Source organism: Ictidomys tridecemlineatus, chromosome 8, assembly GCF_052094955.1.
Source record: "Ictidomys tridecemlineatus isolate mIctTri1 chromosome 8, mIctTri1.hap1, whole genome shotgun sequence".
In the NCBI taxonomy this organism is placed as follows: Eukaryota; Metazoa; Chordata; class Mammalia; order Rodentia; family Sciuridae; genus Ictidomys; species Ictidomys tridecemlineatus.
Window position 1 is genome coordinate 37133805 of NC_135484.1, and position 24334 is coordinate 37158138.

The window sequence follows — 24334 nt, forward strand, 5'->3', positions numbered from 1 at the left end:
AACAGAGCATAAAAATATTAGGGAAAACAGCTCACCTTCAATAGGTACCTGAATTCTCTTTAAAAGCCATAATTGAATTTCAGATTTATTATCCATTTGTGCACCTTGACAGATATTGTCCAGAGTAGAGTCCAAGGATTCTTTTACCATATTTTCTTCAGTATTGGTGTCTAGTTTCAGTGGAAGGGGCTCTTTCTCCTTTACCCATGTTTTATCTGGCTCTTTATTGCTCTCAGTTGTGGGGTCACCAGTCTGGGGAAGAGAACTACTAAGGGTGATGTCTATTCCCACTGGCTCAGTATTTTTGTGGTCACTTAATTCCTTCTTCTGCAAATTTTCAGATAACTGTGACCCTTCTTTATTCTTATTTAGGTAGTACTCAATGAGTTTAACTTTATCTAGATCTTCATGAATGTTCAGTGTGTGTTCCACCTGGCTTTCTGGGGAACCCGACTGCTTGTCCATTTCTGGCATTACATCTTGTTTCTCACAGGCTTCTAAGTCTAGGGCTCCCTTTAGCTCAGCATCACTCTCTACTTTTGAAAAGTTGAGGGCTGACTGCCCCTGAGTGTCCATAGCAGAAGTGATTATTTGTGACTTAGCCTTCTTTCGTTTCTCGGGGTCAATCGAAAGGCATTCCTTCGACGGGTCTCTTTTGTCCATTCCACTCTCCGTTTGAGATGAAAGTTCTTCCAAGTCAACAAAGTCATCATCTTCCCCTAAAAGGGAATTTTCTTTGGCTGTAGATTCAAATGCAGTGCGCATGTCAGAAGGTTCCTTGCTGAGCTTAGTGACTACGGGAGATTGACTCAGGGTTGTCTCCTTAGTGGGTTCCAGTTTCTTTAATTTCCCTGACACTGAGCTACCTGAGGGCTTTGTATGTGTGAGTTCTGTTGACTTCTCCAGAGGTCCTGTTGATTTGAAATCCGAAGTCATCGTTCTTTCTCCATTTTGCTGTCTTTTTTCCCTATTGACGGACTTGAACTTACTGAAGGGGTTGATATCCTTTTCTGAAGCCAGGTCTTCCCATTCTCCAGGCCTGTACAGAGGACAAAGATCCTGAGGTAGGTCACTGTTGGGGGAAAAATGGCGGGTGCACATGGAATGTTAAAAATAAAACCGAAAAACAAAATGGAGGAAAGGAAAAAATTCAACAAAAAATAAAAACACAAACATACCATAAATTAAACTTACATTAAAATGATTTCAGAATAGGAAAAGGAAATCGAGAGACTGATTTCAAAATGAAATGTAAGTCAACTAAAGAAAATGACAAAAGAATGAATCAAGTGATTTGCATACTGTACTAGAAGCACATGAATGGTTTTGGAAGTTATATGTGAACATGTAGATGTTATGCATATGATTTTAAAACATGAAACAATAACATTTCTGGTTTTCATGAAGGAAAAGATGAAGGAGAGGAAATATTTTGGTACCAAGAATGATAATTCCTTAAACATTCAAAGCTTAGCCTTTTTATACAATAATGTAGACAACAACTACATGAATTCTGAAAGGTGCCTATTTATTTCTGAAAGCTGCTTATTTAAGTGACTGACCTTCAACTACAACTTTAGGTTTCATAACCAGATGCTTCCAATAAGAAACAAAAAACCCCAACCTATTACTCCCAAAGGAGACACAAAAAGAAACTTCCGTTGTTACTGTGAAAAATAATATATAGTATAACTGTGAATATGGCAGTAGATCCATTTTATAGTTTAAGAATATTACAAAAAGTAAGTTTCATAAAAGCTCTTATTTATAACACTTTAAGTTTCTTAAACATCTCTTTTATAATAATAACAGTTTACGTTATGGTGATGGGGTAACTGATTGATCAGCTGTAACGTATAGTCCTGGGATCTTATTATCATTAGATGCCTGGCTGATGCTATTAATTTCCTTAATAACAGATGCTTTACAACCTAGATTTGAATTACACATAAAAATTTTTTAAATGTGTTCTCCTAAGTTCAAAATAAGTGGCAGGAAACATACACTTTTAAAATTATGACTAAAAATGTCTTGAGTAGCCCCACATTTCAACTTACCACTATCAGTAGTGCTGCTGCTGGGTTCAAAGAGAGATATAAAAACCCTTTATAAAAGTAATGTTCTCAATTTCAGAAATCATTTTATTTTCCTAAAAGGCCAGATCATTTTCAAGTAACACTTTATTATTCTGGCTCTGAGGTAAAGAATCATGACAATAAAACAACAAAGTACCAGGCAGTTCTCAAATTACATGAAGATTGTTTCCCCAAAGTTATTTTATAAATCGCTGGCAGGGAATGTCCAGGCTTTTTCTAATACAAAATAAAGGTCTATGTATTTGTTAAGCTACGATAAATGCCTTAGAAAGTATCCTTATTTCATTATTTGTTTTAACTCAATAAGCATTCATTGAACCCCTAAGTGTCACATTCTAAAATATGATTGCAACAGAGTCTCTGTGCTACAGGAAGTGACTCAAAATGTTCTGATCAACACTACCATCCCAGGAGATATTAAAGACGCTTCAGTTCTAGAATCAAATAAGTTAGTGCATAGCATGATCTCCAGGTTGGAACTCAAAATTTAATTTGGCATATTAAAGATTGTAAGAAGTCCTACAAGAAAGAAACCCAGCTCTTCACAGACTTGACTAATAAGCAAATTTTTCTTCCACAAACATTCAAGCCCCTTTCCCACCTCTTCCTTCCCTATGGAACATGACAGCACATTCAAATGCACTTTGATTAGCCTCCTAAATTACCTTGTCCACCCCCTCTGCTTGTTCTTCTACCTAATCCAAACTGCCAATTCCCTACTTGGGATTAATTTAACCATCTGCTTTTTCTGCACTGCAGCTGCCAGGCACTGCTGGGGCACAGTGTACAATGGTGTCAACTGGCTCAGTTGTTAATTAATGTTTTTCTAGACTCAGCCAGGCATCTAATGATGATCGACGATCCCTTCAGTTGTTCTCTTCCTCGTCTCTGTGGCAGCTGGAGTTACAAAATGTCCCCCACACCTCAAAAATATTAATACAAAACCTGAAAGTAAGACTAGGAAGACTTTACACACTCCCTCTTAAAAATCACATGCTGCAGCTAGACAGTTTGTACTCATTTTACAGTTAAACTTGTAGGAATAATGATATTTTAAATTTTTAAATAATTGATGCAATTCTGAAGATAATAAAAAGCTCATTTCATATTGATTGCACGCACACATTCTGTTTTCTTCATTTGTGCAGATGTTGCTCATTAGACTAAACACCTTCTGTATATACCTACATCTGTGGCAGAAATTAATGGACAACCCTGACATACCTTTAACAAATTAGGAGCCAATTCCTGACTTTCCTTTCTTCCCCCACTCTCAGCATTATCTCTATATTCTAGATCATTAAGCATTATCTCACAGTGAGAAAATCTTTCTGTAAAAATATACCTTTCCTTTGTATTATTAAGCAGAATTTAATATCCTTGGCTGAAGAACAATAGTATTACTCTATTAGGAGCTCTCATCTGGCAAGAAATGTTTCTTTTGATGGCCATCAACTTCCAAACTAAACTATATTTTTACCTATTTCTTATCTCCTCTTATTGCCGAGAGCCCAGTATATACTCCTTCTTTCCAGAACCAGCTCCTTCACTTCCTTTCCTCCTCATCTAAGATTCCAAGGCAGCTGGACATTCACTCACATGGTTTCTTGTGGAATGCTGCATGCACAGTTGTTTGTAGTGCCATTTAACCATTAATTCTTGTCCATGTGTCTGTGACACCAGTAGAATGCAGGCCCCTCTAGGGCCCTGACACACTTGTCTTCATATCCTTGGCACAAAAGACTGACACAATAAGGCACATTGAAAGCCTCAATACTTATGGATAGATAACAAGATCCCCATGGAAGAATAAGCAGAACTTCAGATATAAACTACGAGTTCCAGTAATAACACTCCACACTTATCAAGGTAATTTACTAAGAGTTTGGGTATTTCAATGCATTTAGTTCTATAAGCTGAAGAATACTATTCACTTTGATTTACAGATGAGGAAACTGAGGCATGAGACTGATTCATGTGAGCACGTGGAAGAGCCATAAGTGGCTGAGCCAGGGGAATCCAATGTGGTCCTAGGCTTACTTATCATGCAGTTTGCCTTATCTGCTATACCTCCTAAACTCCTCAATGAACATTTCTGGCCAGAGAATTTAGAAACTCCCTCAGTGCTCACATTCTTAGAGAGTCTTCAGTGGTTTAGGCTTAAATGGGGCTGAAAAGGTCAGATGATAAGAACTGTAGGAGTCCCAGGGAAACAGCTGGTCTAAACCCCTAGGGACCTTATGTCTAGGTTCGTTCCCTAGTTACCTCCCTTCTTTGCCTATGAATCTCAAGGACTAATTCCCTTTGTACTGTTAGGACCTGCTGCTGAGGGCCTCTACCTTCTTATCACAGAGGGTTTCTAAAGACTTTTATGGTGACATTTATAGAGAAACAGACTCATTGGAGACAGGACTGTTGAAATCACATTATTACTGTAATCAATTCTTAGGGCTTTCTTAACTCATCTTCTTTCTTCCTGGGGAGCTTCCCCTCTTTCTAATTTTTTAAAAATAATAAACTCAGTGTTATAAGGCAAAAGTAATCAGGACTAAAATAATATTCATCTACATTTCATAGAAAAAGCAAGAGTATCCCTGTTTCTTCACACCACCTAAGACAGTCTAGCCACAGTGCAGGTGGCTCCAACCTGTCCACTCAAACCCTTCTTCGTGCAGGATCCAGAGCAGAAAAGAGCTAGGAAGACTAGCTGTCTGAGAACTTAACTGATGATGGACATACCTCTTAGCAATCCAACCCAGAAGAAAACATTGTTGTCTTACTGGTAATCAAACTAAAATTCATTCAGAGAAATTTCATTTCTTCAATAAATTTATTAAGAACATGCATTGCTTTTCAGAAAAAGCCAAACAAATATAATTTTTACTGGCATTAGCAATTGCTGACTTTTTGCTTTTCTCCTGTAGCCCTTCTATGTTCATTTTTTCTTATATAATTAGCTTAATCCCTTCCAGTTCTCTTTATTCTATGTAGTGTACACATTTTCTACCTTTCAATTCACCTTGGCACAACCCCTTGCTTCTATGAACCCTCTCACTTCTGCAAATGCCCTCCCTTCAGAATTGTACATAATTCTTTCAACACTTCCTTTTTTTTTTTTTCTGGAAAGGAAAGAAATGGCTCTTACGATGGCAAGGCATCTTTGATCTTCATGTGGGAAATGTCATTATAGAGGGCAATAGAAACCACCTCTTCCATGGGGCAGATGAGGCCGTATTCCTCACACCCATTTTCAATGACCAGGGGATCAGACTTATGAGGGTCAAACATGATGTTGTTAGGAGTTACAATCATGACACCTCCAACCACACCCTGTAGGAGAAAAAGACAGAATTACTTTGGGCAGAAATGTTTCCCACAACCATTCTAGACACTTTAATTAACTTACCCTGCCACTCCATTAACTCTGTGGACCACAGTTTCCCATGTGACAATCACATCCCCTCTAGACAAACAGGCTAAAGAAATGCAATGTTGGGTGCTGGGTGGGGAGGCAGAGAAAACAGACTTGCCTCACTGTGGCAATGAACCAAGGCCTGGTTTTAGAATAGCTGCAACAGAACAAATGTGGTGTGATTCTCGTTCAGACATGCATGTCTCAGATTCCAGAGTTCCATGTCTGAAAAATGAGAGGGGTTGTCCCAAGAGCTTTCTTGATCATGAACATGGAGTTTTACAATCCACTCAGCAAGTCTTTACTGTATGTCCAGTGTTACAGCAGGAGAATCAGGATCATGGTGCCAAAAAACAATACCAATATTTTTCTCTAAAATGTTTAGAAAGCCCACATCCAGCAAGATTCAACTTAAATAGGAATATTAAAATAACTGCGTTATGGAAATTAAAAGCCAAAAGCAACAGCTTGGTGAATCCTAAAAGTCTGACACTTGGCCAGATATCATTATAATAGACCATACTGGCTAGTGAGACAGTATTTGCTAGGAATAGGGGATACAAGTAACTCCCTGTAGGTAAATAATTTTTTGATATTCTTAATGTATCTAGTAATCATCTTTGTGAAAATTTTTACACTTTGGACATTATTAATTCTTACTTGTAAAAGTTAGAAATGCACACTAATGACATATTTTCTGACTATTTGAAACCTGATATAAGTTCTGTCCTATGAGCACAGGGTATTAACATAGCCCCTTCTTCAGAGGCTAGTTAAAGACCAACAACCAAAAACCAAAAGCATGACATAGCAGACAGTATTTTTAACATTAGCATTTCCAGCAGAAACACAAACTGAAAGTTTCTCATTTTTGAGATTAGGTAATAAGTTCTGTACAGGGATTATCTCTTTTAATTGTGCAACATTCTGTTGGTTAAATTTTATTATTGTTCCTTTTTATAGATAAGAAAAATGGGAGCTTAGGAATTTTAAATACCTTGCCTGTGGTCTCAGAGCTACTGGATTGTGGGAGTGAAATTCAAATTCAGTGAGTCTGATGCCCCTGTTTGCTGTTAAACATATAGTATACTATCTTCCTGGCAATTTATAGGTCAAGAACTGAAAGATAAATCAGTTCAAGGTCATATGGAATCACATTTTAACTCAATGATCATATTTCTCTCAATAAAATGCTAGGCACCCAACAGAGGAAAACATATGTTTGTCAAATCTTAACCTTAAACTTTGCATAAAATATTTTAATATCCCCTTCTTTCCAGTAATTTGTAACCTTGTTTGATTTTCCATAGATTCCAAGAAAAATAAATAAATAACATTGCCATATACCTTTCCATCAGTGAAGTATCGACAATTCATTTTTAGAAATTTCACCACACCTGGCTCATCTTCTTCAGAAGTAGACGATAAGACTCTTTCAATGGGTTTTAAGGCCTTTCTTGCTAAGTCAGCATCCTCATGAATGCAAAAATTTTCAAAATCAAATAAAAGTATTTTAAAACAAATTACATGTATAAAACAGCACATAAGTTTCCCTATAAATAAACTGTTTCTGTTTAACTTGAACATAAAAAGGCAAATGTTCATTGTCTTTCAAAAATATCACAAATATAACAATAGGTATCTGAATCAAATGAAGATTTTTAAAAATATATGAACCCCTAAACTGGCTCATTAAGTGTCTTACAAAATAACCTGAATGGAAGAATTTATAGATTCCTGATTTAAATTCCCTAGAAAAAGGAGGAGTATAAATAATCTGTCCACCTTGTTGGGAGTTTAACTTTATACTTTCACACAAGGCATGCAATTTTACCTTTGAGACCTTATATGTGAACTGGTCTGTCTTGGAGAAGATGCATTCTCTGAGCTAATGTAATCTTGTGAAAAATAACATTGGATTCTACGACTCACAAAAAAATTCTTTCTGATAAAAATGAACTTCAATGTGTGACAGATAGAACATACATACAGGCAGTTTATCATATTCTGCATCTGATGATGAAGGAGAGACAGTAGCACCAGGACTAGATGATGATAGCCTTAAAGTACTAGACGGGAAGTTGGCATCTGGCACAAAAAGGACCTGAGAATGAGAAAAAAGAACTGAGTAAACACCAACAACTTGTAAATCCCTAGCTAGTATTTAGAGACATCACTCTTCATAGGAGTGTGCTTAGTACGTGTCGAATACCTGGGTAGCTTTCATGGAACTCATAAATATCATGGGGTCTTCTAGACAGATCCATATGTGATACTTAGCAATAAGAATGTGCACGGTGCCAAAGGCATATAGTAGGTACTGCAGGAGATTAAAAAAAAAGGTGGAGTAAGGTTTTCCAAGCAAGCCATGTGAAGCAAGTGAGGTCTCGAACAATCAGGGATTAGATGGAAGGGAGGGGAAAGCCTTCCAGAAAGGGAACTAACACAGAAATGCCTGGGGTCACAAGTGTTTCTGATTCAGGTTGTTTTTTTCCCCCCAGATTTTGGAATATTTGTATAGACTTTACCTGTTAGGAATCCCTAATCTGAAATCCAAAATGTTTCAAATGTACTCAAACAGTTTCTGACTTTGAAGCATTCTGGATTTTGGTATTTGGATTAGGGCTGTTCAACCTATAGTATAAGGGAATAGAGGAGAGAGAAGCATGGCATGTTTCTAAAAAGAACATCCGTGACAGGTAGAAATGAAACAAGTCCAGGCTAGATGACTCCAAGCAGGACTGAGTGGCAAAGCGGTGAGGTCCTTATATGATAAACTGTACAAAGTAATCTATAGATAATCTCAACACTTTCTCTTCCATTGGTGTCTGGGTTTTGTAAAAATTAAAATCCCACAACAAGTAGTATGAAATACCCACCTCCTGTAAAATAGTTTGTTTTATGAAATGCTATTATGATTCATCTTTTCTGCATATATCAAATATAATCTTAAAATGGTGACCTTCAATGTTATAAAACAGAGTTCAGAGCTAATCTTGTAACAATTGATCTCAGATCAATACTGTTATTTAGTGACTCCCATTCTTCCAATCACTTTAGTTATTCAAATCTCACTTCAATCCAGAATAACTTGAGGCCAAAACAAAAAACACATCAATATAAAGATCAGAATATTTAAATCAAGGTGATGTAAGATGAAGATTGATTACTATGAAAACTGTATGCTTCAAAATTACTGAACATTCATTGATATGTGGGCCATAAAACCAGCTTGTGAATTTCTATACAATCAATGCAGAGGAAGGCATCAGGAATTAGCAGAATTCAATTTCCATAAGATAAAAAAATCCCAAAAAACAGTTTTTTAGAAGTACAAGTATTCTCCCATTCAGTCTCATTAATAAAAGAATATTCTACATTGAACTATTTGTACTCAATAATCTACTCATCCACTAACAAGAAACACAATGACTAATACCAGAGGGCTGTTTTTTATAACACCTTCCATATATAGGTCAATGTCAAATGACAAAGTTCAGAGTTCTTGAAAGTGGTTGACAAAGGACTAAACATATGTGATCTTAGTATACAATTTCTTATTTATCTTTCATAGCAAAAGTAGAGGATGAATGGATGGGATTTTTCTTAAGCAATTCTCTATTAATACTAAAATGTTTATTATTTTGCACCTGAATGCTTGAAAAGTATCAGGTAACATATATTGAGATTCTGTTGTCTGACACATTCTCAATGGGATAAGGCCTAGCCTGAACAGCTAACAACACTGTATATAGAGGTGTCCTGTGAAAGTTGGGAAGCTTACCCAGAGCACATGCTATCTCAACATGAAAATGGGCCTGGATGACAGACAGAGGTGACGTTTTCCTACTGCCTCCAGAAAATAACTGTTTGCTCCAACACATAGGCCTATGGGGACTCGAGGTCCTAAAGTCCATTACCATAAAGTAAAGCTGCCATTTTAACTTGGAAAAATTTTTATGTGTGTGCAGCCAAGGTGTCCTGTGAATGTTAAAACATCTTAAAATACATATCCATAAGGTAAATTTTGAGTGTTCTCAAGATAAACTACTTGGTAAAGTACATTCTTTATACATGTCCTCAAATTTGATATAAGTATCAGAATAAACTTAAGAATATTTTGAAAAATATTTTATGTCTCAGATTTTGTTCTTAAGTTTGTCTCATCTGTTTTTTTATCATGAAAGCCACAAAAATTCTAGAGTAAGATTTTAGTTCCAGGTAACCTCCTTTGAGGTCATGGTCACTGACCTAGTTAGACTAGTTTCTTCCTACCTCAAGGTGATCATAGTGTTTAGAAGGAAAAGTCTCAAATTTTCTGTAACCAGAACAGATCAAACTGGTTTTGATTTATAAGATCTACTGAGGTGAGAGATGCCTATCCCTCCAGGCACCAAGATAGAATATTTTAAAATCCTTGAAAGCAAAAGTGTTAAAGTTCCTCAATCTTTCTAACTTTTCCTCAATTCCTTATCTTTGTCAGGAAAAAAAATTATGAGATAAGACTCAGGACAACTAATAGCACATAACTGTTTAGTTCTATAAGGACTGGCCACTATAGTAAAGACTAAAAAGGGCTTCGAAGGGCTTGGGTTGTGGCTCAGTGGTAGAGTGCTCACCTACTATGTATGAGGCACTGGGTTTGATCCTCAGCACAACATAAAAATAAAAACTAATTAGAGGTATTGTGTCCAACTACAACTAAAAATAATAAATAAATAATTTTAAAAAATGGTATCCGAGATTAGTGGTCCAATACCTAACTTCAGAGATTACGAGACTGAGATCCAAAAAGGGAAGTGACTTGCCTAGGTTCAATTGCCAATATAAGGCCAAATGGAAACAAAGCTTTGGGGATCCCATTTCTGATATTTTTACCAGTTATAGGCATATTAAAACAGTCCTTGAATTTCTATTGGCTACTGGAGCTTCATTTAGTACCAATCAATTATTTTGCTACTGGAACTTCATTTAATATGAATTGATTATTTTGTTTATGGACATTGCATAAAGAATCACCCTAAATTACTTTACTAAGTTCTAGGAGCTATAATCTTTGGCCTTGGACTGGTAAATACATGTCTAGATTCTCTGCTATGGGTTAGCTATATATTATGTAGCATACCACAGATTATAAAATAAACCCAACAATGAAGAAACTAGTATCTATTTTCCTAGAGATGAAAATTTATTAATTTCTGAAAAGTTTTAATGCAGATCTCCCATCCTCCAATTACTGGTACTGGCAGTATACTAATTTCTCCTATTCATAAGAATATAAATACCTTAAACACTAACTAGCCAAATTGTAGTCTGCTAGTTTCATGTGCTACCTTGAAGAACATTGCCTGAATGATGTTTTACTTATAAATAATGTTATTTACCTTGAAAGAATTAAATGCACTATGATATAAAGATACACAAGATGCTCTAAAAAGTCAGCAATGGAACCCAAATGTGTTTATGGCAATTGAGCTCTACTATGAATGAGACTGGATACTTGACCTTAGTTAAGTGCTTTCAATGACTAAGTCAATTGAATCTATTGGCTGACTGTAGTTTTAGAGTACAAATACCAGGATATCTTATCATGTAGAAGGCACCATAAAAAATTTACTACATTAACCTAAAGTGACAAGATCATGCATTTATCAATTTCCATCAATTTAATGAATAAAATACTAAAACTTGGGGGAAAAGTTGGGGTGATTTATTTTTGATGGTTCTGCCTAAGTCTTTGTCTTTAGTCGCATTGACCATTCTTGTTATGGTATCAAATTGAGAAAAAGATGACAAAAATGTTGTCTTACTGAAAATAAAACAACAGCTCATGTACCTCAAACATTACATTTTTTCTTTGATGTACAATGTACCTCAAAGAAGGAGAATAAATTGAAATTCACTAAATTGAAATTCTGAATTAAGGATAGCTATCTAATATTTAAGAGGAAAAAAAGTTATATGAATTTAGAACTTCTCCTGATGAACTTAATTAATGATAGTGATAAGTGTGCTGGTCATTTTCAAAGTATTAGCCTCTGAACAGTTCATAAGTATTAGGATGCTTTCAGAATTCTTGGATCTAAGGAAGATGAAAGATTGAAATGAACATTATCATTGATGATAATAGACTGACACTAATAGTAAAGCATTAAATATTGCAATAAAAGATAAATGCAAAATTTCTGAAGTGATACTCAACAGGAAAGTAATTACCTGGCCTGGAACAATAGTATGTGTGAAAAGTTTATTCAGTTCCACTAATTTATTGGGAGTGATGTTAAACTTCAGTGCTATGGAGTTTAAGGTGTCCTGGCTTCCAGCCTAGAATAACCAAACAAACAAGATTCAATATATAAACCAAAAAAAAAAAAAATCCTGTGATAAACAGTATTACATCTGTTCATGATATGAGTAAATAAACAAGCAAAAGTTCTATCCAGAGGTACTAGGTAAACAGTGACGATATTCTCAATTCTTACTAAAACCATGCAAAAGCAATCTTAAGTACAATTCATTTCTGAGCTCTCTTTCCTCCAGATTTCACTGTCTACTAATAGACTTCTAATTTTACATTGGCATAATGAGATCTAATATGTAGGAAACTTAACTTATGTAAGGAGAAAAGAAAAAAAAAACACATATGTAGTACCCACCCACAGGGGAAGTGGGGCTACTTTCTCTTGTGGTTTTCTGTCCATTTACTTGTCTCTCCATTGTACTACTAGTGACCTGCTAGTGGCTGTTGGCCCCATGTTCAGCACAGTACCTGAGACACACAGACGGCACTCTACTGACAAATGAGTACTAAAGATGGCAAGAAATAATGAAAAGCTACCAAGAGTTTTTCACTGTCATTAAAAGGACAATTTTCCATGGTCAATGAAATTAGTGTTAGTCTTTCAGTCTATGAAACTTGTGACCTATGTTCCAGGTGGATACTTTTCATGCCTTTCATAACAGAGGAGGGATAGTAATAGAGAGTAGTGAAAAGACAAGAAACAACATAGTAAAAATGCACCACTCAAAAAAAAGTTGGTTTTCTGCAGTTATGCCAGTCTCCAGGAATGGCCTCCCCATCCAGAGACACTAGACGAATTTGTGGGAGGTGAATTTTATGACTGTCACTGAATAGTTCCCATTGATAGCCCAGGGTTAAGATGGGTGGCAACTCTATAAGCAACATTGAATCTATCGGGTGGGTTATAAATTATGGGTGAATTTGAGGTGTCTAAGGAGAGTATGGACTGGCAAGAAGGTAAAGATGCAAAATTCAAATTAAACTCCATTGCCCTCAGAATCAAAAGGACCAACACAACGGACCGTCTCAGACTAATAAAAGGTTATAGTTATAAATCACACTGAAAATTGTGTCAAATCTTTTTAATAAGTTTTTAATTTTTGGTGTGAAAAACTGAAAATCTAAGCAACATGCCCTACATCAACCCTGGGCATAATAATCTCTACTAAAACTAAAGTAGTTTTAAAAATATTTTCCCAATACTGGATATTGATCTAATATACTCAGCACAGAGGTTTTCAAGGCTTAGAGCAGGTAGAAGATACAGATTGCAAATGCTGACTCTAGAATCAGATGGCTGGATTTGAGTTTTAGATCAGTAATTTGCTGGTTGTACAACTTTTGGACCACTCTGTGTCTGCTTCTCAATCCATCAAATAGAGATAATCATAATATCTGCTTTATAGCACCAGCTTCATGATAAGTGATCAATACAATTGTTTCATATTTTTATGAGTAAAACCTGTAAAAGATCCTGTATGCAGAGGGTTCAAGGAAAGAGAAAATCTTTAATTATCTGCAACTATCACATAAAGATTAAATGTGCATATAGAATTAGACCACAAAGACACTGATAGGGATGCTTAAAACTAAACCAAAATGCTTGAACATCCATTTCTCGGTATCAATATAAACAATTCAGTAAATGCTAGCATAAAGTCATCTTTTATTTCCAATGACAAAGATAAAAATAACTTGCTAAAAATTAATCTCCATAACATACATAATGCATATCTGCATTACTAATTTGATCATTTCTTTATATTTGTTAACTAATTTGGAGGTTGACTTTTACTTTTATTTTATTGTTTAGTATGCACTACATAGAGCAACTCCTAATAAATAGTACTTCTTAGTTCTTTGGATAGGCTTGTGAATCATATTGTTGGATACACACAGGTCTTAAAAACTATGGCTTTAGAATTAATGTTCTCAATGACAAATAATGTAATAATGTTCAACAGTGCTAGTTCATAATGAATTAAAATAGACCTATTACTGAGTAACCCCTTTACACCAAGCCTTGGATTAATAAGATTCAGCTCCTGGTTTCCAGGAGCTCATGGTGCAGTGAGAGATGAGTACGTCACACATAGTGTGGGGCTGTGGTAATGGATACATGCCTAACATCATTCACCTATTGATTCAACAATATGGGAGCCTACACCCTGCAAGGTGCCAAAGAATACCATACAAAAAGGGGTCTAGTCTCACTTCATGGATATAAAAATTAAGGCATGAAATAGGTATTAAAATAACAATCACAGTTAGGAACAATGTTAAAGTGGCATAATTTATGTAAAGAATGTGATTCTATGAGAGAATTAAATGAAGGGATCTGGCCTAGATTGCTGGATGGCCACAGGAGGGAGGAATAAATATAGAGTTAGGGGAACAAAATATCAAGGATAAGGGTCTGGCTTGTACAAATATATGCACAATGGAGCCATTGCTTCTGGAAAAAGGATCAAGCATGGAAGAATAAGTGAGTATCTTGAGTAGGCAACTGCATATATGGCTTTGGCTCTCAGAAAGGGTGCCTAGAATAGAGACCTACACTTGGTAGGCATTGTCATATTTACAGATAATTCAAGTCATCAGTTTGGTGGTTCTAGCAGAGGACACAGCTACAATTATGCCTTTAACTTAAAGTAGTCTTCTTCTATTGGGAAATGTTGTCTTTATTAACCCACTTTCAGGTAGGTAACTTGGAATGGGGAGGGAAGGGGACACCTGACTAGCAGCCAGTTCAGCCTAAGCACTACTGGCCATTATGTACCCTCAAATCATTGGTTTACATAAATTTGCTCAAGGAGAAAATATGGAGGGAAAAGAATTGAACGAAAATAGGTCCTAAGAAGCTTCATTATTTTACGGGTATACAAGAAGAATATAGCTAAGGGGCAAAATAGAAATCTTCAGAGAGAAACATGTAAATCTAGTAGTATTAAGAAACGTTCATAGACACTTCTCAGAAGGTGATATACAATCAATCAACAAATATATGAAAAAAATGTTCAACCTCTCTAACAATGAGAGAAATGCAAATCAAAACTACTCTAAGGTTTCATCTCACTCCAGTCAGAATGGTAACTGTTATAAAGACAAATAACTAAGTGTTGGCGAGGATGTGGGGAAAAAGGTATACTCATACATTGCTGGTAGGACTGCAAAATGGTGCAGCCAATATGGAAAGCAGTATGGATACTCCTTGGAAAACTGGGAATGGAACCACTTTTTGACCCAGCTATCTCACTTCTTGGATTATAGGCAAAGGACTTAAAAATACCATACTACAGGGTCACAGTCACATCAATGTATATTGCAGCACAATTCACAATAGCTAAACTGTGGAACTAACCTAGATGCCCTTCAGTAGATGAATGGATAAAAAAATGTAGTATATATACACAATGAAATATTACTCAGCAATAAAAGAGAATCAAATCATGGCATTTGCAGATAAATGAATAGAGTTAGAGAAAATAATGCTAAGAGAAGTTAGTTAATTCCAAAAAACCAAATGCCAAATGTTTTCTTTGATATAAGGAGGCTGATTCATAGTGGGGTTAGGAGGGGGAGCATGGGAAAGTTAGATGAACTCTAGATAGAGCAAAGGGGTGGGAGAGGAAGGGAGGAGGCAAGAGGGTAGGAAAGGTTATTGAATGAGATGGGCATCATTACTCTAAGTACATGTATGAAGATATGAATGGTGTGAATACATTTTCCATACAACCAGAGATACGAAAAATTGTGCTCCATATGTGTAATATGAATTATAATGCATTCTGCTGTCATATACAACAAATTAGAATTTAAAAAAAAGAAACATTCATATTCCCCTGTTTATACTTACAGTGTATTCCATGGTGCCGTGGGGCTTCTGAACCACCATCTTCTTCTCTTTTTTATCATGTGTTTTATTTTGATTGTCATCTAAAGAACAAATTATATGTAAATGAATAATTTCATTGTCAGGATTGAAGATGGACTAAATCTACATTATATGAAAATCTACTATTAAATTGAATAAAACCCCAAAAATGATACTAATAGAAAAATGGACTAAGGGCAAAAAAGACCACACTCCAAAAACATATTATTCATCACTGGAACTCCTGAATAAATGATTAATGTTAAATATGTTTAAATAATACAAATATAAACAATAAGGTCATGCTTTACAATATTAATAGTCTAAATAGTAATGAATAACAATGTCGAACTTAGAGCAAAACCAATATAATCACTATATAAATAGTGCATAAATCAGTTCAGTCCTTTTAGAAAGTGATTTGGCAATATGTAGCCACAGTTATAAAAACGTTCCTTCTCTCAACCCATAATCCTTCCTTAATATATCCCAACGGCTGGGCGCTGTGACACATGCCTACAGTCTCAATAACTTGTGAGACTGAGTAAAGTTGTAAGTTTGAGGCCAGCCTCAGTAACTCAGCAAGATCCTGTCTCAGAATGAAACATAAAAAGGGCTGGGAATGTAGATCAGTGGCAAAGTGCCTTGGGTGGTTCAATTCCCAGAACAACAAACAAATAAATAATTTTTAAAAATCATCCTAAAGACAGAGTCAAAAGAAAAAGCACAGTGTATGTCAAGTATAGGTTATTAAAAAATATTTATAAAGATAAAAATTTAGAAAGACCTACACATCTAACAACATTAAGTTGGATAATAGATTTTGCTGTTTTTAAAAATGTTTAACCACTAGCAACTGCATATGACTTAAATTAATTGTTACGGTTAAATACATCTCAGTACATTAATCCAGATATCATAAAACATACAGATATTGCCATGGATAAAAAATTTAAGGACAGCAAGAAGGTAAAACTGAATTAACCAACTTGCCTATGAGCAGAATGCAAATTAAAACCAGGTATCATTTTCTACTTATTAGGCTGAAAAAAATCAGAAAGCTGGATATTCTTATGCTGGCAGAAACATGAACTGCTACGAAGAATGTAAATTGTTTCAGTCATTCCAGCAAATTAAGCATACACAGTCTGCCTGCGAGTAGCCTATCCCAACAGATACACATCCTTTCCACGAGCAATTCATTTTATACGTGCCATAATGATCTGTTTCATCCCAATGTCCTCTGAGGCAGTGGGAAACTGCAGGGATGGGGGCAGTATAAGTAAAATTTATAGCTATGATCTGGGATTCCAGTCAATAATTAGAAACAACAAGCCAGGCGTACACATAGCAGCAAGTTTACATCAAGAGAAACAGAATGGTGGGTATAAAACAGTATTATTTATGTACATCTAAAACAGATGGATGTAAAACAACCACAAACATTTTTCAAGGATGTGTAAAAATAAAAGCCTGTCACACTGATCATAACAGAATGACATGGAGTAGGGAGGGGAAATGAGGATAAAGGGGAAATGAATAAAGAAGTAAGAAGGAGCCCAGCTCTGAGCCATGATGAGAAGTGGAATTAACTCAGCCACTACATCTGAGGTTCCACAAAAACACACACACACACACACACACACACACACAATCAATCAACAATACCATTTCATCTATATAATAAATATAGGGCTACTGGGTGAGAACTGAAGGTAACAAAGAATTTGGAGAACAGTTCATTCACATAGGATTTACCTGGCTTTTAACTATCTCCTTTATACTGTTTAAAATTAAAAGCCAAGAGAAAAAAATAAAGATGCTGCCATAAGAATCCTGTTCCAGTCATTTATACATTCAAATCAGACCCATTCAGAGAACCAGAGACCCTGAAAATTCCTCTAGACTAATTAAAAAAAAAAAAAAAAACTCCCTTCTTTTAAGTGGCCATATCTAAATTGCTTCAGGAAGATGGGACTCAGGATTGTGGCTTCTATATCTCTAGATAAGAAGATTCTACACAGCTTCACTTCAAAAAACCCAATTACAATATTTTATAAATTTTATGAAAATGTAAAAAACTGGGTTGCCTTGTTCCTGGAAGGTAAACAATATAATGTTAACAACATTCTTCCTTTATCTCCTTCTACAGAATCAGAAGGTGGATACCCCAGGCTAAGATTCCAAGATGAATTCTTCCAAAGCTTCCTTTGGCAGTTCACCAATTCATTCCTTTTCACATCATATCCCCATTTTCTCTGTGGCACACTCTGTCCTTCTCACAACATCATAATCAGCTGTCACCTGACGTCCTCCTGCCATCAGAACAAGCTTTTTATATTCTTTGGTAGGTGCTTCCTATTTCTAGATCCCAAGCTAGGCTTCCTTCTTATCTGCGGCAGCTCCTGGTCCATGCCTTTCCATAAGCTGCATATAGCTATCTTTGGTCCCAGTGGGGAGCACTCTCAGAAGCTACCAATTCAGGAGCATTTACCTATGCCCAGCTGCAAAATAAAAATGTGTGCTAGGGGGCTGAGGTTTGGCTCAGTGGTAGAGCCCTTGCCTAGCATGTGTGAGGCACTGGTTTTGATTCTCAGCACCACATAAAAATAAATGAAATATAGGCCAATTGACAACTAAAGAATATTTTTTAAAAATGCATGCTAGTTGAACTTTTCAGGATGAACTTAAATATGTACACTTGAATTAGTACAAAAATTAATTACCTTCCACTGGCACAGGTGGATAGGAAGAGAAAAATTTCAAAAATACAACATTACAAATAACAAAACAAACAAACGTCCCTATTGAGTCTAAGATTCTGAAATCCTTGAGGTGTATAGACTGTGATACACCCATTTTTGAATGTCTTGAGCCTTGACATACATGGTTAAATGAACTTTTCAATACAGTCAATGAGCCTGACATGTTTGATTGCAGGTTAATACTTGTCACTGAAATAATGTCACACTGGACAAATCATATGCACCTGTCAAAGCCATAAACCAAACACTATGTTTTACAGTTGGCTCAAAAGAAAAAAAAACAGGAGTAATTGGCAAATCTAAAGATTAAATTTAATTATCTACATGTTATTATAACACAAGGTAAGATTTATATTGCTTTTTTTTTTTTTTTTTTTTTGCAGTGAGTTATAAAGATATCCAACTAGGTGTCTCGATGAAGGCAACCCTGTGTGTCTTACCAAGGACGAGGCATGAACCGTCACAGGAACGACGGCTTTGCTGTGCTTCAAGATGGGGCTTCAACTCCAGTGTTTTAGTTAAGTGAGGACCGAAGACACAATGTCCCTCAGTGACCCTGACACCTGCACTTCTAGCCCCAGGCTTCCTCATAGCCCTTTATACTTACTAAATTCTGACACTTTCCCTTGCTTTCAGGAATTCTGAGTCAAATGATGTCAAAGTATCTACTGCCTGAGGGGAAAGTTGGCCAGGTGCTCCTTAGGGATTATTCTAAGTAAAGCAACTAAACCTCTCACCTGCCACACCTGTGAAACGAAGTCCTCAAAGCTGGTTTTGCCCTCAGTATTTCTAATAAGGAAGTACTTGTGACAAAATTGACGAAAACCCTCGAGGAACAAAACACAGGATCTTCAGCCTAGTCCGTCTTTTTCTGCATACATCCTAGAGGTGGGATCTGGAGTGGGGAGTAGGAACAGGCTCTCTGCCTTGACCACAAACCATGTGGGCCTTGGTGTCCTGCCACTTCCCTTCCCACCCTGTAAGAGAGCCCGGAATGTCCAGAACATGAGGCTGTTGGCTCCTGCATTTGAGAAGATGTCAGATAAAAGTTTACTGAAAGGAAACTCTTTCTCTCTGGGCAGTGGGGCTAAAGAAAGGAAGGAGATCCATTGGCACATCTGGGGCAGGGGCACAGAGACAGGTTCAGGAGAGATCATTTGTAGTCGTGACCTGTGGAGTCTCGGATGATACTATGACTACAAAGAGAATGCATTTTTTTTGGAGAAGCTCTGAGGCTTGAGAATAGCATCTAAAGAAAGCTTAGATTTGGTGAATAAAAAGAAGTAAAACTGGGGCTGGACTGTGGCTCAGCAGTAGAGCACTGGCCTAGTACATGTGAGGAACTGGGTTCGATCCTAGCACCACTTAAACATAAATAAAAGAAAGTTATTGTGTCCATCTACAACTAAAGTAAAATATATATATATATATATATATATATATATATATATATTTAAAAAGTGAGACTAATAAAAGAGAAAAGCAATTTTGGGGATGGGAGAGTGAGTACAGTATCACATAGGCCATGGGTGAAGAGAGGGAGGGAAGGGAGGTGTTCTCTACACTGTCAAATGTTGCACAGAGGCCGAGAGGTGGAAATCTGGGAACAAATAACTGGAGGTCACACAGAGCTGCTGAAAGTGGAGAAAACCCCTGAGAGGGACAACAGCAGGGGTAAGGTCATCTGCTAAAATGTAATGGGGTAAAGACAGGATTGGGGAGCAAAAGGAAGTGGAAGTTGGGAGAGCTATTATGGCAAGGATAAGGTTGTGATCACGTGAATATGGAGAAGGAATACAACAATAAGGGTTCCCCCCAGGGTGGGGTCTCATCAGGTGACAGGCCATGTGAGAGGTAAGTAGATAAACTGCTGAAATGGTCACCAGTAGAGTTTTTGATGGATGCAAAGAGGAGGGCAGCTGAGACTCAACCAGTGGCAGGGGAGGGTTAGTGGGAGGCTGGAGGAGTTAGGAGAACGGCAAGATGAATGAGTTTCCTATTGCTGCTGTAACAAAATACCACAAATTTAGTGGTTCAAAATTAAAAATAAAATCAAAGGTACTGTCTTACAGTTTCACAGGTTAGACATTTGACATGGGTCTCACTGTTTTCCTTCTGGAGTTTCTAGGGGAGGATGAGCTTTCTTATGTTCTCTAACTTCTGTAAGTGATTTTTAAAAAAATTATTATTACTATTTTAATCAAGGTCCTTTTCTCCATCTGCAAAGCCGGCAGCACTGGCTGAGTTATACTTATGCTGCCATTTCTCTAGTTAACTCTCCTCTGCCTCCTCCTATCAGTATTAAGATCACTTGTGATGACTCCAAGGCAACTTCATTAATCCAGGCAGATCTACTTAAGACCAGTTGATTAACCTTAATTCCACCTATAACCTTAATTTACCATTGTCATATAATCTAACAGATTTTGGGTAACAGGATATAGATATCTTAAGGGCTGTTTTTCTGCCTACCACAGATGGAGAACAGATTATGGAAAAACACAAGAAAGGAAGTTGAACTTCATAAAGGGGATTTTTGAGGATTCATAGTTTTTCAGATGTGGCCAATGCATACACTAGAGGGAAAGGTGGGAGCATTAAAGGATGTGGTACTGGGTAGAGGTTCTGGTTTTGAGAAAAACAGGCAATGAGTCAATACAACGTACATCCAACCTAAGCATCTGTATCACCGCCACTGGGACCAGGTGAAGTCAGGACAGTGGACATTACTTATTATTGTATTTGAAAACAAGCAAGAGAGATAGCTGTGAATTTCTTTCTTGGTTCTCGATTCCATAATTTCTACAGAGACATAGGAAGAAAGGGTAGACAAAAAGTATGTAGCTTTTTAATTTTTTTTTCTGTTTTTAATCAGTTATTTGAACAATCAAAAAAAGAACTTTGGAAAATTGTTAGGTCTTCCAATTTATTAGGAATCGTTCTGCACTGATCTTATACTTACTTAGTGTGTGTGTGTGTATTTGTGTGAACCTTTTCTCTTTTCATAATCCATCTCTCCCTACCATCTTTCTCTATCACAGAACCATCTGACCAGGGTTCAGGAGGCTCACAGCACAGGACCCTCCACACCTCATTGTCTACAGAGGGAAGATGGTTTCCATGACATCCAAATAAGGAAAAGTTAGGCAAAATTGTCTTTTCCTGTCCTTTTCATTTATGAACAGGAGAATCTGTTTCCAATGACAGGCCTCTACCTATACTGGAAATTGATGCTTTCAGCTAAGATAGTTTGGTGGCATTAACCGGAAAATCAGCTCATCTGCCATCTCCTTTATGCCACCAAACATCTTTCTGATTATTCTTTGGCTTAGGGGTCCAAATGAGCTGAGTTCAATGTGTGAATCTAGGTATTTCTGTAGTTGTGTGATATTAAGCAAGTTATTTGGAATCTTTGTGCCTCAGTTTCCTCATTGTAAAATGCAGAACTATCTTATACTGTTGAGAAAATTAGAAGATGAACACAGTGAAAATCTCAGAGCCTGGTGGAGAGTAAGTGCTTCATAAACATTATTATCATTAATAACAATTCCCTCATTGTAAATATCTACTTGAACACTTGTGTATTGAAAGAATTATGACATATCAGCAAAAAGGTTTTATTCCAGAAATGCAGCAGTAATAGACTATTGATATAGATTATTGTAATTTTCTTAAAGGAGAAAAACCTTATCTGATCATACATGCCAAAAAAGCATTTGATAAAATTAAACCACTACATCATATTTTTAAATGAGCAGAATGAACAACAATAAAAAAACTCCAAGTACTAGAAAACGAAAAATAGAATGAACTTCTTTAACACAATGATGAATTTTTAGTTATTCCTTGATATTCATTAGAAATATCCTTCTCAGAAAGCAATGAAACCCTAAAGAAAGGATATCAAAAGCAATTTCCTAGCTGGGCACAGTGGCCGGTGCCTGTAATCCCAGTGGCTTGGGAGGCTGAGGCAGGAGGATGGTGAGTTCAAAACCAGCCTCAACAAAGGTGAGGCATTAAACAACTCAGTGAGACCCTGTCTCTAAATAAAATACAAAATAGGTCTGAGGATGTGGCTCAGTGGTCGAGAACCCAAGTTCAATCTTCAATACAAAAAAAAAAAAAAAGCAATTTCTTCACAGGAATGAAAGCTGAATGACTCTATGACAACACCTCCAGGTCTTCAGTAGCTGTCTGATTACCAAATTCTGCCTAAACGAAATCTCTGTGAGGTCCCTGCCCTCCAGCTCTATAGAAGAGATTCCACGGGTGCAGGGGGAGAGCTCTCCACCAGCACTGGTAAGCTCCACCTCACTCCTTTTGCTCTTGGGTTGTGCTGTGGAAGACAAAGGCCTAAGAGCGATTCCTGTGAAGCTCTTAAGGCTTCCGGACATGATATCTAAAATCCCACCAAATTCAATATAGAGGCTAGCCCAACATCATGTGAGGTCAAGTCAGAAGTATTTAAAGTCATAAAGCAAAATCCGTAATGGAGATCAATTCAGAGACATTTAAACACCATGGAAACAGCTTGGAAACCCCAAAGAGAAAGAGGCAATCCCCGCCCCTCATAGGAAGGGCACTTTTCACAACATTGTCAGGCGACAACTGGAACCGTTGATTATGAAATTACTAATTATTAAATGAGGTTTGGTGAACATGGGCTACAATTTGGAGAAAAACATTTCAGGGACCTGAGTGTTTGTAAATGGTCTCTTAAGAAATGAAGCCCTCCTAAAGTTCTTATATCAAAAACCAAAAACAAATATTTAAAAAATAATAATAATAAAATAACAAGCCATGGGTGTGACTCAGTAGGAGAATGCCAGCCTAGCATGCTCATGGCCCTGAGTTCTATCCCTAGCACTGCAAAAAAAAAAAAAAAAAAAAAGTAAAACACTAACCAGTATCAAGAATTTGTACTTTCATAGTTTATACTTGGCTTTGCCCTGAAATATCCAGCTAAAGCAACATATAAAAGAGTTTTAAATACTGAAAAGAAAGAAATAAAAATTTGATTATTAGTAGATGAATTGTCTACCAGAAGAACCAATATCATTGTAAAAATGTCAAAAATTCATAAAATTTGCTCATTAAAGGGGTCAGATATAATTCTTTTTAATGTGATGGAAGTCTCATGCATAGTAGGTATTGATATCTATAAGATATCAAGGAATAAATACAATTAACTTTCTCTCTATATACACACACACACACACATCATGTATATGTATAAAATTAAAAAGCCAGCTGGTTACAGTGGTGCATACCTGTAATCCCAGCAGCACCAGAGGCTGAGACAGGAGGATTGCAAGTTCAAAGCCAATCTCAGAAACTTGCTAGGCCCTATGCAATTTGGTGAGACCCTGTCTCAAAACAACAACAACAAAAATATTGGGCTGGGGATGTGCTTTAGTAGTTGAGCTCCCCTGGTTCAATCCCAGTACCAAAAATAAAAATAAACAGCTTTATTGAGGTATATTGAGGTATATAGTGGTTAAAGGCAGAGACATAATGCTCTTATACAGGAAATCTCACACTTACAAAATTTCATTTTCTCTTCAAATCAACGTTTAAATTAAATATCATTTAAAAAATAAAATTGTTTTGGAGAAGGTACACTTGCCAAATTGACAACCAGGTTTATCTAGAAGCATATATACATTAAGACTCTCCAAAATTATGTTTAAACGAGAAATGATGGTAGGAACATTCTACTGATGTAAAAGCCACAACAAGAAAAACATTGCAGCAACATGACTAAAAAACAGGAATTAAGGGTAAAACAAAAGAACCATTATAAATCAGTGAGAAAAAGTTGGCTTTTCCCATAAATATCCTGCAACTTCAGGTTAGTGGGCTGGCTGGTTATTGGGCAAATAGCAA

General features: G+C 36.5%; 1 protein-coding gene across 4 annotated transcripts in view; it reads right to left on the minus strand.

The window, feature by feature from the left end:
- The window catches only part of Ncoa7 (nuclear receptor coactivator 7), a 139196-nt gene that overhangs the window by 41870 nt on the left and 72992 nt on the right, over nucleotides 1–24334 (minus strand). For 3 of the 4 annotated variants that reach the window (XM_021733320.3, XM_078019233.1, XM_005335374.5), the window contains exons 4-9: nucleotides 15666–15745; nucleotides 11725–11832; nucleotides 7499–7612; nucleotides 6856–6981; nucleotides 5242–5426; nucleotides 36–1072 (exon numbers count right to left, since the gene is read on the minus strand). In XM_021733320.3, the coding sequence (XP_021588995.2) occupies nucleotides 36–1072; nucleotides 5242–5426; nucleotides 6856–6981; nucleotides 7499–7612; nucleotides 11725–11832; nucleotides 15666–15745 (1650 nt within the window). The remainder of the gene's footprint in view (nucleotides 1–35; nucleotides 1073–5241; nucleotides 5427–6855; nucleotides 6982–7498; nucleotides 7613–11724; nucleotides 11833–15665; nucleotides 15746–24334) is intronic. The other variant, XM_005335375.5, reaches the window with a different exon arrangement.